At 45.3% G+C, this 18,357-nt stretch overlaps 1 protein-coding gene across 1 annotated transcript in view; it reads left to right on the forward strand.

The window, feature by feature from the left end:
* The window catches only part of PKHD1 (PKHD1 ciliary IPT domain containing fibrocystin/polyductin), a 378,814-nt gene that overhangs the window by 312,994 nt on the left and 47,463 nt on the right, over positions 1 to 18,357 (forward strand). The window contains exon 51 of the mRNA XM_083175049.1: positions 9,938 to 10,952. Within this exon, the coding sequence (XP_083031175.1) occupies positions 9,938 to 10,952 (1,015 nt within the window). The remainder of the gene's footprint in view (positions 1 to 9,937; positions 10,953 to 18,357) is intronic.

Here is an 18,357-nt window from a genome sequence, read left to right on the forward strand (position 1 = left end):
GAAAAGGGCAACAGCACTCCTGACGCGTTTCGCCGCTACAGCAGCTTTATCAAAGGTGTACCTGGGAAGCAGTATTCACAGAGCAGGAAGCAGCTAATGCAGTGCAGGAAGTAGTATATGCAGAACAGGAAGCAGCATATGCAGTGCAGGAAGCAGTAAACACAGAGCAAGAAGCAGCATATGCAGTGCAGGAAGTAGTATATGCAGAACAGGAAGCAGCATATGCAGTGCAGGAAGCAGTAAACACAGAGCAAGAAGCAGCATATGCAGTGCAGGAAGTAGTATATGCAGAACAGGAAGCAGCATATGCAGTGCAGAAATCAGTATATACAGTGCAGGAAGCAGTATGCGTAGAGAAGGAAGTAGCATATGCAGAGCAGGATGCAGTATATACAGAGCAAGAATCAGTATATGCAGAGCAGGAAGCAGTATTCACAGAGCAGGAAGCAGCTAATGCAGCTAATGCAGTATACACAGAGGAAGAAGCAGCATATGCAGTGCAGGAATCAGTATATGCAGCACAGGAAGCAGCATATGCAGTGCAGGAAGCAGTATATGCAGAACAGGAAGCAGTAAATGCAGAGTAGGAATCACTCTGTTGCAAATGTTTTGAAAACCTACTTGATTAAATTCACGCAATGTGTCTTAACTGGCCAGCCAAGCGCCCTAACGCGCTGTACAAAATCACCGTCATTTATTGAGCAATAACTTACAGATGATCGGTCGACGGTTCCTTTCAACAGCTGCAAACCCTTTTAATCTTAATGTAGCCCTAAAGGGAATTTTCATTTTTTCCCATGAAGCTAAAATAATTCTAATTAAAGGTAAAAAACAAAACCTACCCTGAACCCATCAACCCAAAAGGCATATTTTATTCTAAGTCCAAGTGTTTGTTTGTTAAAAGGAACCTTTTTTTTTTTTTTTTTCAAGAGACCGGCAATCAATTTTAAATAAGGCAGTAATAAATAGGTCGGTAATAAATAGGGGCGGTAAAACACTGAAAAAGTAATCTTAGCAGTACCATATTTCATGTTTATTTGTCTTAATTCTTTCTCTACTTGTCATGTAACGTTTTTATTTTTGTTTAGCGGTAACTAGATCTCGTTTTTTTTTTTTTTTCATTTCTTCTCTCTCCAGTGTGCTGTAGAAGCACTTGTGGTGAATGCAGACATAACCGCCAACTCCTATGATGCTTGCTGTCAAAGCCATTTATTTATGCAAGTGCCGTGGAAAAGGCCCCAGGCCTGCAAGCAGCCATGAAAGATTTCGGAGTCATGGTGTGGGGTCATGAGAGGGAGGGGGGGGGAAAAAAGGAATGAAAAAAAAAATCGCTTCTTCTGGTTATGAGAAAGGAACTGACACAGGAAATAGTCACATATGGCTCAGATTTATAACGTACTGGACTTCCCTTTCAGATCTCATTATATCCACAGCTCAGAGCTGGGCTTGGCATAACCACATTCGTTTCTTGTTCAGCTCGTCCAGTGAAATTACCGTGCAGCCGAAAACAGATGGTAGCGAGGTGATGGCTTCATCACTTTATGGCGAGAGCCCGAAATTGCGTTTTGTGTTTTAGGCCCCGCGAAGATGACAGTTTTAAGATGGCCTGTGAAATTCAACATGGCTCAGTTGTGTCACATAGAATCACAGGGGTCTGTGCGTTTTGGTTTTATGGGGGAAGGCTGGTGCGGCAGTGAAGCGTATGGAATTTTTTTTTTCTTGGACACATTTTGTTTGGAAATGAGCACGTTTTACGCATAACTGCCTGCGCACGAGGATGCTTCAGTTGGGTTTTATTAGCGGCTTGGAAGGCAAGCGGATGCCGTAGACATGACTACAGTAAAATCGTTTGTTTTTATATTAAAGGTGGCGCACACTGCACAGTACCGGAATAGGGTGAACGCACTATTAATAAATAAAACATCACATTTATTTGAAAATACAAATAGAGGGTGATTCAGATATAGGGTGATTCAGACCTGATTACTAGGATGTGTATGTTCACAGTCTAGCGAACAGGTAAACCCAACAGAACGCCCGTCAAAAAAAAAATGGCGCGTCAAAAAAATGGGTGTGGTCAGGGTGTGGTCATATGACACAAGGGGGAGTGGCTACATGACAAAACTTTAGAACACAATGACATTTTTGTTTGGGCTTGTGCATTGCATCCTGCACACAAAATGTAGGAGCCATATAAACAGGGATATTGCACGCCGCAGGCGCGTGGACAAGATTTACACAGTAATGCCTGTTACGCGTCACACACCCAATACATGCTACCCATGCCATAATGCCCGTCACACATTATGCCCCACACCATAATGCCCATTGCGCTGCTGCCGCACAACTGATGCCAATTACTAATATGCCTCCACAGTGCCAGATATGCCTCCACAGTGCCACACATATGCCCCTAATTCCAAGTATGCCCCCACAGTGCCAGATATGTCCCCACAGTGCCAGATATGCCCCCAGTGCCACACATATATGCCCCCACAGTGCTAAGTATGCACCCAGTGCCAGATATGCCCCCACAGTGCTCTCAAACACACGGGATAACCCCCTCCCTCCACCTACTTCCCCCTTATGCCAAGCAATGAGACTACAGCAGCAGCAGCAGCTATAGTGCCCACTAGTAGCTCCCCCTCTTACCATGATTAGAGTGTGGTTCCCATGCTCAGCTGTGCCATTGGCCAGTGCCTCTGCTGCTTGTGCTGGGGGTGGTGGGGGTGGTGGGGATGGTGGTACTGCTGCTGCTTGCGGACTCCGGTACCACGGCAGGGAGAGCATTGTGCGTCTCTCCTTCCCCAGCTTCACTGTGACTGGGCCGTCAGCCAATCATACTGTATATCACAGGCTAGTTCCTGATTGGTTGCCGGCCTGCGAGCTCTGATTGGCTGACAGCCTAGTCACAGTGACATAGGGAGGGGAAGGAGAGACGGGCAATGTGCTCCCCTCCCCTCCGAAGTGAATCAGCTGTGGAGGGGCGGCGGATGCCATGCCCCCCGCTACTTACATATGCGCGCATGCGCATTACACAGTTCAGAGGGTATTTGTTATGGCGGTATGGGGTACCGGTACAATATGTTTTACCAGCACGCCGTACCACCCCGTAGCGCCATACTTACACCCCTTAAGTTCTACACGCATAACCCTCTGAGGCACTTACTGTATGTATTATATAGCTTCCCTTCTGGACTTGTACCTTGGTGGGACTGCTATGCTATTACTGGTGCCTGTCCTTGTGTTTCCCTCCTATGCCCCTATAGAATGTAAGCTTGCAGCAGGGCCCTCTAACCTCCAAGTCTGTCTCGTTACCCAGTTTTTTCTATCACTATCTACTATTGTAAAGCGCAACGGAATCTGCTGAGCTATGTAAGACACTGTAACGGAATCTGCTGCGCTATATAAGACACTGTAACGGAATCTTCTGCGCTATATAAGACGCTGTAACGGAATCTGCTGCGCTATATAAGACACTGTAACAGAATCTGCTGCGCTATATAAGACACTGTAACGGAATCTGCTGCGCTATATAAGAAACTGTAACGAAATCTGCTGCACTATATAAGAAACTGTAACAGAATCTGCTGCGCTATATAAGAAACTGTAACGGAATCTGCTGCGCTATATAAGACACTGTAACGGAATCTTCTGCGCTATATAAGACACTGTAACGGAATCTGCTGCGCTATATAAGAAACTGTAATGGAATCTGCTGCGCTATATAAGAAACTGTAACGGAATCTGCTGCGCTATATAAGAAACTGTAACGGAATCTGCTGCGCTATATAAGACACTGTAACGGAATCTTCTGCGCTATATAAGACACTGTAACGGAATCTGATGTGCTATATAAGACACTGTAACGGAATCTGCTGCGCTATATAAGACACTAACGAAATCTGCTGCGCTATATAAGACACTGTAACGGAATCTGCTGCGCTATATAAGGCACTGTAACGGAATCTGCTGCGCTATATAAGACACTGTAACAGAATCTGCTGCGCTATATAAGACACTGTAACGGAATCTGGTGCGCTACAGAAGAAACTGTAAATAAATAAATAATATTCCCCCCTGCCTGAAAATTTCGGGAGCACCCCCCAACCCCCTCCTCCCCGAACCCCTCACCACCACCGTCCCCCCCAGTGAAGTTTACACTCACTCACCTATCTGCTCGCCGCCAGTGGGTCTACGGAACTGCAGATTTACTTGCTTGCGGTCCCGGCGCTCTTCCTACTGCAGTAAATGAAAAATGCCTTCAACAAAATGGCTGCCCCTAACAGCAGACCATTTTTAAGGATGCTAGAGGAGGCCACCTCCTCTAGCATCCACAAAACCTGTCTACTGTAAGGGGACGGACATTTTGTTAGGGCTATTTTTCATTCGCAGCAGCAGGAGGAGCGCCGGGAGTCGGGACTGCAGGCAAGTAGATCTGCAGGTCCCAGCAGGAAGCAGCAGTGCAGCGATAGCCCCGCATGCCCCCCCGGTGGTGCCCACATTTACTCAGAGCCTTCTCACCATGTCGGGGTCTGCAGGGCTATTGTTGCACGACTGTATCAGCCACAATCAAATCCTCATTCTTTCCTCTGAGGAACATAGCCAGAATCAAGCACTTAATTCCCCCAGAGGATCTGCCTACAGTCATACATGCATTTGTATCATCACGAATAGACTACTGCAATGGCCTCTACCTTGGTCTCCCAGCAAAAGAATTGCACCCCTTGCAGCTGGTACAAAATGCAGCTGCCAGGCTATTAACCAGCCAGCCCCGCTCCACCCACATACAGTAACACCCATTCTGTGCTCCCTCCCCTGGCTGTAAGATGGAGAATGCTTTTTAAGTTTGGCTAAATGACTTTTAAAGCCCTTCATGACCAGAGCCCAAGGTACGTGAAGCATCTTCTGATTCCTTACTGCCATTACTGATTCCTTACTCCATTCTCGATTACTGCGATCTACAGATGATAGACTATATTAACTGTACCTAGAATCTGCCTGGACTCGTATGGGGCTTGAGCTTTCAGCTTTGTGGCTCAGACTCTGTGGAATTCTCTTCCCTGCACAGTGCCATAGGCCCCACTCTAGATTCCTTCAAAAATAGACTCAAGACGTTCCTGTTCTCTCAAGCATTTCACTAACACAGTATCCACTTCTAATCTTGTTTTTTTACATAAATAACACTATTTTTATTATTATTATTTTTATTATTACAGGTTAAGTATCCCGTATCCAAAATGCTCGGGACCAGGAGAATTTTGGATAACGGATTATTCCGTATTTCGGAATATTTTAATATTTCAATTATGTATTTTGAAGTATCTTGCATTTATGCTGTATAAACACATAATATACACACAAATATATTTTATTACCACATAAAATACACACAAATATATTTTATTTGTTCAAAAAACAAGGTTTCAAAACATGAAACAAAATTTGTGTACTATCTCAGATATTGAATTTGAATGCCAAGCAATCATTTTCTTGCACATATATAGTGCCAGTTACATATCATGTCACCAGAAGTGATGTTAAAAATGTCCCCAGTGAGTTTTTAGCCCCCAAATTTTTTTTTTTTCACTTTCTGGAATGTATGGTTTTCGGAATAATTCGGATAACGGATACTCGGATACGGGATACTCAACCTGTAGTAACAGATCTACTATATAAAAGTGAAAATGTGTCCTTCTGTCCTTGCGTCTGTCTTTCTATACAAATCCACAGTTTACAAGCCAAGATCATGAAATTTTACATACAGTATGAGCGTATTACAACACGGCTGAGGCAACTAAAAAAATTGAAATAAAAAATTAAATACTGTTAATTTGTAATGAGCTTTGCGCTCATTACAATCACCAATATCACCGATCGCACCCACTGATACAAGCCCATCACAACGTATGCTCAGTGCGACTCACACCGATACACTTATTGACGATAATCTCTGAGCTGAGCAACATTGAGGGTTTCAGCACTCTCTCTCTCTCTCTCTATCTAATATATTCTAATATGTAAAAGTGAACATTTGTCTGTCCTTCTGTCTTTCTATACAAATGCACAGATTACAAGGGAAGATCATATTACAACAGTGTTAAAACAGGGCCAAGGCAACTAAAAAAATTCCAAATCAAACTTAATTACTGTTCATTTTTTATTAATTAAAAACCACAATTATTGCTGTACGCTCATACTGTATGTACTCCAGAATGACTCCAGAATGACTGGAGAAATTGACAACAAACTTGCGGGGTTATTCTGATTCGCTCAGAAAGGCACAATCACTCTCTAATGGGTAAAACCATGTGCACTGCAGGTGGGGCTGATGTAACATGTGCAGAGAGAGTTAGATTTGGGTGGGGTGTACTTCAAACTGATATCTATATTGCAGTGTAAAAATAAAGCAGCCAGGGTTTACCCTGCACAGAAACAATAAAACACCCAAATCTAACTTTCTCTGCACATGTTACATCAGCCCCACCTGCAGTGCACATGGTTTTGTCCATTAGAGAGTGATTGTGCCTTTCCGAGGGAATCAGAATAAACCCCTAGGTACACACATGACTTCCTAACTGGGAACAAACACTGTGGGGGTCAGACACCCCTAAGGCTGAGACAGCCACACAGAGTATTTCAGCATACCACTTATCTCTGGAATGACTGGAGAAAATTACACCAAACTTGGTACACATAAATTATAATCTGTGAACAAATACTGTGTTGGTAACACACCTCTAGCACCCCTAGGGGTGGGGCAGCAGCACAGAGTATATCAGGAGAATGTAAATTAATGAACAACTAATGTTATGTATGCTGTGTGTTTAATATTTAAATTGATTTTTGTAAACAAACATTCTTAAAATTCCTGGCAACACCGGGCACTCCAGCTACTGTAGCAGGGACAGAACTCCGGGAGGCAATGGAGTCATCTGCCACCGGGCTCCTGCTCCCAAGGGGGCACCTCTCCTCTCCTGCTGGTTCAAATCAGTTAATTGAAAGCCAATGATATCCCTTCTGTAGCTGAGTTCTTAAATATATATGTGTTCTCTCTCTCTCTCTCTGTGTGTGTGTGTGTGTGGGGGGGGGGGGGGGGGGGGGCGGCACCAATATATATCTTGCCTCCGGGCAACTGTGATGAACTTACACCACTGTGCTGTAGTATTAAATACATGTGTCATAGTAAACAAATGAAACCTACCTACATTTTCTCCTCCCTCTGCATTCCTAGGGGCAAGTGCTGGGGGTATGTACCCCATGGTGCCAAGTCACCGAATAGCATGGGGGCATCTCTAGCCACTGGTGTATTTAGAAAGGGTCCAAGGGTGTGTGTTGCCCATTTTCACAGTGTTTTGTGCATGTGCAGCAGGAAAGTCACTAGTAAAATGGCCACCGCACCATTTTCCCGGAGACCTGTTTATGCGTACTAGACTCTGGGACAGCGTTAGGGTCCCTTAGGGTTAAGAGCGATGAACTGATTGATTTGATTGGTTCATTTGGGGGTGCACGCTATAGGCTATACCACTGTGAACTCAGCGTGTCCCTAGCTTTAAACACCCTACTCCCTCCCCATCACTTTTCCATGCTCCCTATACCACTCTACAGAGCAGCGGGGAACCGGGCATATCCCTTAAGCCTCCAGCCAATCCGGACGGGGAAAGCTGTTATTATTTACATCACTTGTTTCTAAATATAATAATATAAATAAACAATGAGTCTAGTTTCTGGACGTTTTAGCTAGACACCCAATATATATATGTAAATGACGCTGTTCTCTGGCACTGGGTATTCTGACACACTGGGACGGAACATGGAGAATTGGATTTCATTTTGTTAACGTAAAACAGAATCCAAACATCCCTGTTATTGTAGCAAACAAGCTATCTGCCCAGCAGTCGTCAGTCACTTGAAGAATTCATTAGGCCTCATGCACTGGGGCTAGTGTCTGGGAGGAAAGGCCTAGGGCAGTATGGCTTCTGCCTCTCCCACACTGTGCTGGGTATCTCCTCACTCCCATTATGAAAGTCAGCTGTGAGCAGAGTCTCCTTCCCTTGCAGACCTCTTACAAGCACCCCCTGCTTGGAGGGCATGATGAGATAATCCGATTAGGCCTTCTGCAAGGAGTTCATAGCGAGTTTCTCCTTTTCAATGTGCTACTAAGTGGATAAACGTGTTTTGTGGGAAATTGCAAATGACATTATGATTACTAAGGCTAGTGTGGGTTTCATTTGAAAGTGATCAAAATCAACAGGCGGCAGAAAATTGGGGTTGGCAGGAGAATATCCCAAGTGAGGGGATCTGTTTATGTAAGTACTGAAAACATTTTAACTGTTTCAACGTTTGAAGCTATTAGAGTTAAACACATAATTGTGTTTTAAGCGCAGATTAAATCTGCCGGGATGTCTGGCAGGGCAGGGTCTTACGCGGGGTAAAGGATAGCAAAGGCTGAGGGTAGGTATGAAAATGTCCCATGTCAATGTGGAAAATGAGTTTTCTTAGCACATAAATTAACAATAAAGCAATTTAAAATGCATATTGGGGCTTATTCTGAGTTGGAGGCAAAGATAAAGCAGTAACTGTGCACCTGGGCAAAACCAAATCCCCCGGGGATCCCCCAGGGATCTGCAGCTCTGATGGATGGTTCCCCCAGGGATCTGCAGCACTGAATAGTACAGCGGGCGCCATGCGGCACCTGGTAATCAGCTAATCCTTAAGCCTGCCCCAGACACCTGTGAAACTAGCCACTGGTAGTCCGGGGGCGGGTTTAGGAGTGGGGGAGGCCTGCTGATTCCTGGGCATCGCTCAGTGGCTTAACAATGGCACTGCAGCCCGAGCGGTGGCTTGGGGGAGCTGGCACTGTGGGGACACATGGTGTCTGCAGAATCCAAAAGGGTCTGGCCGTCCTTTTGGAATCTCTTGAAAATGTCCCTCCAAAAATGGCCACCGCCTTGGAGGAGACAGATGGATAGATGCTGGAGGTTCTACTTGTAGCAAGTGAAAACTACATCTACTAGCTTTTGAAGCATTAGCTTTGAGCAGGTTTACTAGGATATATATATATATATATATATGTGTATATATATATATATATATATATATGCAGACAATATCCTTGGAGACCTTGTGCAGGTAAAACCCAGGGAAATGAGGCGGCACTCAGTCGACTTGTGCAATAGATTGTTATCGGGTATTACAGATTAAAGTACATGCGTTATCCGTAAAGTTTCGAGACTACATCAGTCTCGTCTTCAAGACGTGCGCTTAGACCAGCTCGCAGTTGCCACGCATAAAGTGAGTGCCGAACAACCTGCATCCTATATATATATATATATATATATATTATTGCCAAAAGCCCTGCACTCTCACCTTTAACCCAGGTGTCCGCTGGTGTGCCGTTTACAGAGTACTGTAATGAGTCAGCACTCCCAATTACATACCCACAAATCCCAAAATAGGGAAAATCACCACTCACCAGTCTTCTCATGAAAGTATAAAGTCCAGAGTTTAATCCAATCGATAGCCTGCTGACGTTTCGGTCCTGGTGCGGACCTTTGTCAAGGCAATGGCAATATAAGCAGCAGTAGTAAACAGCAAACCAACAATGGGGTAGGGGTACTAGGGCAAGGGGTGAGCAGCCTGCTGCTCCTGCTATGCTATGAAATCCCTTGCAATAAGCATTTATTAATGCTTAAAAAAAATAAAAAATAAATGTATTGTGGGGGGAACCAGAACTTTTGTTGCTGATACATGGGGGAATCATTTATTGCATATATGTGCTAATCTGCTATCGGTCCTCCCCTGCACTGCATGGTCATACCTGCAGGTCTGGGGCTGCAGCCGCTGCTTCTCCGAAACATTGGAAAACAGACAAGAATGGGCTTATGCACTAATTGGATAAATTGGATTAACATTAATTGTTATATTTTTTCCATAGGTATTTACAAGAAAGATGATGTCTGTACCTATAAATCTGAAGCCCGGGCTCACATTTGCCAACAGATTGGTCACACTGTCCTCATTCTTGAGAACATTGCAGATGACGCTAAGCCCGTCAGCCCGGTCTTCTCAATAACTGATGACTTTGTTCAAGCGTTTGTCAGTGGTGAAACTTCTCCCAACCACTGCTGTGACTCGGAGAACCACACAACCTTCTACTCGATCTTGCCAGCCAATAAAATTAGCAAAGTGTGTTTCAGTGGTCCTACTCCAAAGGCTATGAGACTTCAGCTGAATGGTGGCGAAAACTCTACCAAGCTTATTGTAGCCCTCTTTTATGACACCCCCTATAGTTTCTACATTGTGTCCCGAGGGAGAAAATACTCTACAATTGTATATGATGCGAAGCCCGATTTTCAAAGGGAAGAGCAAGGTTCAAGCTTCTTCAGTTTCAGAGAGAACTTGTTGTATGTCGTTCTCCAAGGAGACGAACCGGTAGAAATATGGACACATTTCTCCATCCACTTATTTTTCTATGTAGCTCCGGAGACCAACGTGGACATCCGCAACCAGCTGCCCTTGGAACTGGCCCATTTTTTGGGAATTGACCCAGCCAGGGTAAAAGTAATACAGACTTTACAAGGGGCCACAAAAACCTTGCGGGCTATGATGGACAATGGTTATAAGCACCAACATCACTGCCCTTCAATGATTGAGGACAGAGTAAGGGTCAGGCGTAATTCTGCACTAGACCTGGAACACCCAGACAGCTATGCCGGGGAGACAAAGGATGCCCAATTGGAAGTGTTCATTGTAGAAATAAGGGGCCCAACTGGGTCGGAGCAAACTACAGCATCTGGAAACACAGTTACATCTTCTTCTGTGTCTGGTAATCTGCAGAGCATTGCCAAAATAATCATTGGTGCCCTACAGGAAGGAGAACTTGAAACTACTTTACCTCTGCAGATTGACTCCTTGATGGTGATTGAGCCAAAGTGTGGAAACAACAGCAGGTATGTATTCATGTGAATGTATGTAACGTTCTGTCAACTTGATCTGTTGCTCATTTAGCAAAGGCCCATAAGTACTGTATGCAGTTCCAACACTTGTTCCAACACCTTCCACCATGGAGCATACAAACTTTGTTATGACTCAACATCCCTGGTACCCAATAACATAGATTTTGTCCCAAAACCATGTGCACTGCAGGTGGGGCAGATGTTACTTGTGCAGAGAGAATTAGATTTGAGATCTATATTGCAGTGTAAAAATAAAGCAGTCAGTATTTTCCCTGCACAGAAACAAAATAACTCACCCAAATCTAATTCTCTCTGCATAAGTTATATCTGCCCCCCTGCAGTGCACATGGTTTTCTCCATCTAAGAAGGATTTTGTCACAAAGAGTGAACTAACATAACCCCCTATGTCACAATCATGCACTGCCATTACATTGATACAATGTCAAAATAATGCAATGTTGTTACATTGATACAATATCACAATCACACACTGCTGCTACACTGATACTTTGTTACAATCACACACACTGCTGTTACACTGACACAATGTGACAATCACACACTGCTGCTTCCCTAATACTTTGTTACAATCACACACACTGCTGCTACACTGATACAATGACACAATCACACACTGCTGCTACACTAATACTTTGTTACAATCACACACACACACACACACACACACACACACACACACACACTGCTGCTACACTGATACAATGACACAATCACACACACTGCTGTTACACTGATACAATGTCACAATCACACACTGCTGCTACAATGATATGATGTCATACTCACACACTGCTGTCACAATCACAGTGTTCTGTGTGCACTTAGTGTTGTGTTTCCCACCAGCACTCTGTGTCTGTGGGTCATGCAGCCTCCTGGCTACAGTCACATTACTGCCTGTAAATTGGACACCGTGCAGCAATGATAAATCCGGGCTGCTGCCAGTAAGGAGGTTATCCTGTTGCTGTAATATCAGACAGCCACATAATGATGTTTAGCCATCACTTCGGGTTAGTGACGACCCCAGTGGGGCCGGTGACAGAACCTTTACAGCTGTCTAACAAGATGTCAGATAGCTGGTGTAACCACGGCAACGGGGCCCCGGAATCTAATCTCGCCCATCTCTCCTGGCAGGACCCAATAAAGCTTACATTATCTAAGTGTCTTATCATCGTACGGTAACTCACATCAATTAATACTAATTCCCAGCACACTATGATGTATTGTGATCACTCACATTTTAGGGGAGAAGGGGGGGAGCGTGCGCCATAATTCAGCCAAAATGAGGCTGCCTATTCTGCTGAGGTATTAATTGGGTGACCGTATTAAATGGGAGAAAAGTGAGGGGCGCTGAGATTAGACCAAATGAGTGGCTCTCTTGGCTGCAATTGACCTATCAGGAGGAGACGGTGGCCTTTACTGTAACTTTTATCTATTGCCGTTTTCCCTATCGCGTGTCAAGTTGATGTATTATAAAAAATTCATTTGGTGACCTTTCACCCCTGCTGCGGATTAAACAATTTCACCGGGATGGCATCATTAGCCGGGCCCCGCGTTTAATGATGATTTCTCTAAAAGGCCACGGAGATTCCATTCTAAGCTAACAGATTTATTACACTATTATAACATATCGTAAAAAGCAGCATCACCTACTGTAGGATCTTCCAGATGGAAACAGGCGGCTGTGCCGGTAATCGGAGGATTTTTATATTCGGCCTTTTTTAAAGCGGACGATGCTGTGTTTATTGGTTTTTATTTTTTAAATAAATGACAAGATACAAAAAAATAGTGCTGGGTAAAGATTATAATTTTTGGTACTTTCACGGCGGCCGATAAATCGGATGCAATATTGGCCGATATATCGACCGATCCAATGCGATCCGATTTTTTACCTGTTCATAACCCCACTATCCACTACGCATGGAGTTGATTTTATATAGTGTGGCGCAGTAATCCGCATCCACTCACGGGGCTCGCTACGCTCGCCACGCTTCAGGCTCGGTGGCTTGCTGCGCTCGCCACACTATATAAAGTCTACTCCATGCGTAGTGGATAGTGGGGTTATGAACAGGTAAAAAATTGGATCACATCGGATCGGCTGATATATTGGCCGATATCGCATCTGATATATCGGCCGCCGTGAAACTAAACAAGTACCTAATTTTTAATCGTGATTAATCACATGACTTTTCATGACGAATAATCGCATTGTTAGGCATATGCGTGTCCCTTACCTACATTCTCTTTGCCTGGAGGTTTCATGCTTGTTGACTGGGGGGGATTACATTCTTGTTGCCAAGAGGGATTACATGCTTGTTGGAATAGGGGATTCACTGCTCATTGCCAGGTGTTCCATGCTCGTTGCCAGAGGGGATTACATGCTTGTTGCCAAGGGGGATTACATGCTCATTGCCCAGGGGGAGTTAAATGCTTGTTGCCTAGGGTGAGTTAAATGCTGATTGCCCAGGGGGAGTTAAATCTTTTTATTGTGGGGGGAAATCAGCGGCACAGAGTTTTGGACAGCATTAGAGACCCTGCACCCCTCCAAATATGGCCGCTGCCACAAAGGAGTAGTACTTCTAGCATGTCTTCTCTGTGGCAGTGTCCATTTTTGTAGGGACGCGTTAACGTGAAAATGGTCTACTCCATCTGCACTGATACAACATGTGCTGCGTACGCTATCTTTCTAGTGGGTGCCGGACGGGTTCCCGACAGTCGGGATCCCGACTGTCAAAACGCAGACAGCCGGCCACCCGCTATGTTCCCTCGTGGGGGTCCATGACCCCCATAGAGGGAGAATAGAATAGGTGGCTTGCGTGCCCGCAAGGGTCTTTTTTGAACTCGCCATGCTGTCTGACTCCGGGCAGTCGGGATTCCGACTGGCGGAGTCCTGAACCACGCCCCTTTCTAGTAGTGTGTGGAGCTTTCCAAATTCAGAAATCTCATTCTCAGGCCTAGGGTGAGATTTATCAAGCCTTGGAGAGAGATAAAGTGGAAGGAGATAAAGTAAAAGCCAGCAAATCATTTGTACAAACGCAGCCTGAGGGATGACAGTTGGGAGCTGATCGACGGTCAATAGGTGCTCAAATGTCAACACTGACAACAACAAAAAAAGTCCAAAAATGACGTCAAACTTTTTATGCGTCAACCTTTTTTTTCCACTACGTTCACGACAGGTTATATTCCCCCTCTATGGGGGTCCTGGACCCCCACAATGGAGAATAGTCCCTGTGAGTCGGGATCCCCCCTGTCGGATCGTCATCCGGCACCCAACATCGGATGGGGTAGCGAATTTGGCCTACACTGAGCAGGTGTGAATAGCCCCCTTTATCTCTATCCAGAACTTGATACATCGGACCCCTCTGGAGAAGCGCTGATAAGAGAGAAATGCCAATCACGTGCCAAACCTTCAATCATCCGGATTATGCGTCTGGGAGCATTTTCCCTGATGGAATTCCTTTTAACTTTCCCGACTATTTATTACTTTTAAAAGGCCAGCCGCCATTGATGGATACAATGGCATATATAGCGTAATGCGTCTGAGAGAGAACAGTTACTATAGTCAATCACCAGCGCCTTCCATTTGTTCCTTACAGAGTCCCTGTCTTACCTGCTCATCGCTGCACTCATTTACAGGTGATTCTAATTCATTACATCATCAAGGACTTTCAATGTCTCCCATCATCCTTCAGCGCTGCAGAGAGGGGGATTATTAATATTTATCATCTGTATTTAATAAATTAATAAATAATCTGTTAAAATAATATCTGTATCCAATAGATTCCGGTTAGACCAGGGCTGGCCAAACCGGCCCTTGAGATCTACCAACAGTCTGCATTTTCCAGATCACCTAGCTGGTGCACAGGTGCAATCATTACTAACTGTCACATTCCCCAGACCCCCTAGCTGGTGCACTGGTGTATTCATTACTAACTGTCACATTTCCCAGATCACTTAGCTGGTGCACAGATGTAGTCGTTACTAACTGTCACATTTCCCAGATCACTTAGCTGGTGCACAGTTGTAGTCATTACTAACTGTCACATTCCCCAGACCCCCTAGCTCAGTGGTTCTCAACCTCGGTCCTCAGGACCCCCAACACACAGTGCATGTTTTCCAGGTCACCAGCAGCTACCCTGTGTATCACCAACTGTCACATTTAAAAAATGCACAGGTGACCTGGAAAACATGAACTGTGTGGGGGTTCAGAGGACCGGGGTTGAGAACCACTGCGGCCTAGCTGGTGCACAGATGTAGTCATTACCCACTGTCACATTTCCCAGATCACCTAGCTGGGGCACAGCTGTAGTCATTACTGTCACATTTCCCAGACCTCCGAACTGGTACACAGCTGTAGCCATTACTAACTGTCACAATACCCAGATCACCTAGCTGGTGCACAGCTGTAGTCATTACTAACTGTCACATTCCCCAGATCACCTAGCTGGTGCACAGTTGTAGTCATTACTAACTGTCACATTCCCCAGATCACCTAGCTGGTGCACAGCTGTAGTCATTACTAACTGTCACATTCCCCAGATCACCTAGCTGGTGCACAGTTGTAGTCATTACTGTCACATTCCCCAGATCACCTTGCTGCTGCACAGATGTAGCCATTACCCAATGTCACATTTCCCAGATCACCTAGCTGGTGCATGGGGGCAGTCATTACTAACTGTCACATTTCCCAGACTACCTAGCTGTTGCACAGGTGTATTCATTACTAACTGTCACATTTCCCAGACAACCTAGCTGTTGCACAGGTGCAGTCATTACTAACTGTCACATTTCCCAGAGCATTCCATTAACTAGAGAGTGTCACCTTCAGCCTAGTCCCGCCCTGGGCATTCTATGGAAACCCCGCGAGCACAGCTTCTCTCCTTGGTGCTGGCAGCCCCATAACCTCATTAGGACATTATGATGTGACATGTTTGGGGGCAGGGGAAGCACAGATCATCTTATCGACCAGATTATGGCTCTTGTTCAGATCTGTACAGGTCGCCCATAATTATACTCGCATTGCGTGCATGGAAATCCACCCATATTATGCCGTCTTCTTCCAATAAGTAGCGGTGGAAGCTGCCTGTAAAAGTGATTGGCCAGTCATCATCCTATCACTGTACTTGTATTTCTGTTGTATCTAATAAGCTGCTCTGCAGCTCCAACACGGTCCAGCTGGTCTTCAACTGACATTACATCAACAGCTGGCTCAGCAGTGGCCTGTTCTGCAGTGGTGACTGTGCTGATCAGTGTCACAATGGCCGCCTCTACTATTCCAACCCTACCCTACTAGTGATCCTACAGGTATTCTCTCACAGCTGTTCAGATGAAGTGAGTGCTGCATAGTCTTGAGGGTATTTAAGTCTTACATTTTTGTGTTTGATAGTGATGTAGATTGTATGGGTTGGTGGACTGAGTGCGCAGTCCACCAACCCATACAACTACTCCTTGGGGCCTTTGGACAAGACCCAGGATTTGCAGCACCGTCTCCCCCCTCCCTCCCAAGTGGAGTGCGATATATCCCCCACCACCTTTCAAGTGATGTAGATTACTTGCTAGGTGTTTCACGTTTGGTTGCAGCTGTTATGTAGGGGTTTCTGGTAGACCCAGGGAGGAATGGAGGTTTAGGGGAGGATATATAACATTAATTTGCATCAATATACTTGCTCTTGCGGTTTTCCAGCCCCATCCACCCACCCTTGCTATATGACTTACCTTTTAATTCGGTCCAATTATATTTTTTCTCTATTCAAGCGGTACAGCATCACTGTCCAACGGTCACTTGTAGCATAAGTGGACTTTGGGAAGCACTACCCCTTGAAAGATGACAGGTGTGTCCTGCCTGGGGACATGTGGACAATTGGGCACTCCTCCAGGGGATTGTCCACACCGTGCCAGATAAGTTGTGCGGAATACCACCCAACCGGTCCAGTTAAACCCAACACCAAATCAAGAAAGGGATTACATTGTCAAACCCCCATTTCTATACAAAAGCTGGGGGTACAGTAAAATAACTGGTCCAGGGTTCACAAATCTTTATAAACTTCTTGGAAGAGCATTACAATATACTGGTGATGTACTCCATCGAGTGGATGTGCCAGATCTTAGCGATAACCTCATTAAGAGGAGGAATCGTTGAAGACTTCCAGTGACTCGCTATACAGGTCCTGGCCGCCAGAACCATGTGGTTAAACAATTTGCTCTGGGCCCTTGTTGCGTCTGGGACATCCATTGAGAGGAGAAAGAGACCAGCCTTAAAGGGAATATTCAAAGATAAAATAGAGTTGGCTAAAGCTAACAGTTCATGCCAAAATAGAACCAGGGTTGGGCAGTCCCACCAAATATGCAAAAAAAGAGCCATCCGAGGCCCTGCATCTCCAGCAAAGGGGAGAGATCTCTGGATTCATTTTATTAAGCCGAGTTGGGACATAGTACCGACTAGTGGTCCAGCTTTACACAACGATCACAGACCTCCTCCTCATCCTCCTCACCCCCCCCCCCCTAGAAATGTAAAGAGTTTTAAGCTGTCAACAAAAAGACAGCAAACAACTCAGCCTTCTAAAAGACACGGTATCACAATTCCCCAAGGAGAGTCCAAGCCTGACCTTCCCATCACTGTATGGGAAGAGGTGGCTCCTTCCACCATTTGCAGCATGTCCTCTGCATATGCTGGAAGGATCACCCACAGTCCAGTTCCTGATTTTGAAGTTGTTAATGTTGTACACCAGGAGGAGGAAATTGATGTAGCTGGCGCTGAGGAGGAAGTTGATGACGAGGAGGATGCTGCTGATGGTGATGTGGTTTTCTTAAATGAGGCACCGGGCAAGACAGTTGTTGTCTGTGGAATGCAAAAGGCCATCAACATGCCTGGGCAGAAGACCAAAAAATCTACCTCTTTGGTCTGGAATTATTTTCATCCAGATCCGGACAGTGCTGGAATAAGCAGGGGTAGGGACGTTGGTCACCTAGGGACATCCTCGCTTATGCTTCACCTGAAGTTAGTTCATAAGTCACTGTTTAGTTCAGAAACTGTGGCGAGGACCGTAAGCAGTCCAGGGACACCTAAATCCCTTGATCCAGTTGTATCCAAGCACCTTAAAACCACACCAGCAAGTCACTCCCCGTCAATTTCCTCCTCCATCCGGATCGGAGGTAGTCCTGCAGGCCATGTCACCTTCATGACCAACTCCTCTTCCATCCGGGATTCCTCAGGAGGATCCTGCAGTGGGATGCCTTCTACTGCTGCCGCTGCTGCTGTTGGGAGTCAGTCATCCTCCCAGAGGGGAAGTCGTAACACTGCTATGTCTTTCACTAAGCAATTGACCGTCCAACAGTCTGGCTCTTGATTTTAAGGACCAGACGATTCTTCTTGGTTCCACTT

This window comes from Crinia signifera, chromosome 3 (assembly GCF_055691185.1).
Source record: "Crinia signifera chromosome 3, ASM5569118v1, whole genome shotgun sequence".
NCBI classification, from domain to species: Eukaryota; Metazoa; Chordata; class Amphibia; order Anura; family Myobatrachidae; genus Crinia; species Crinia signifera.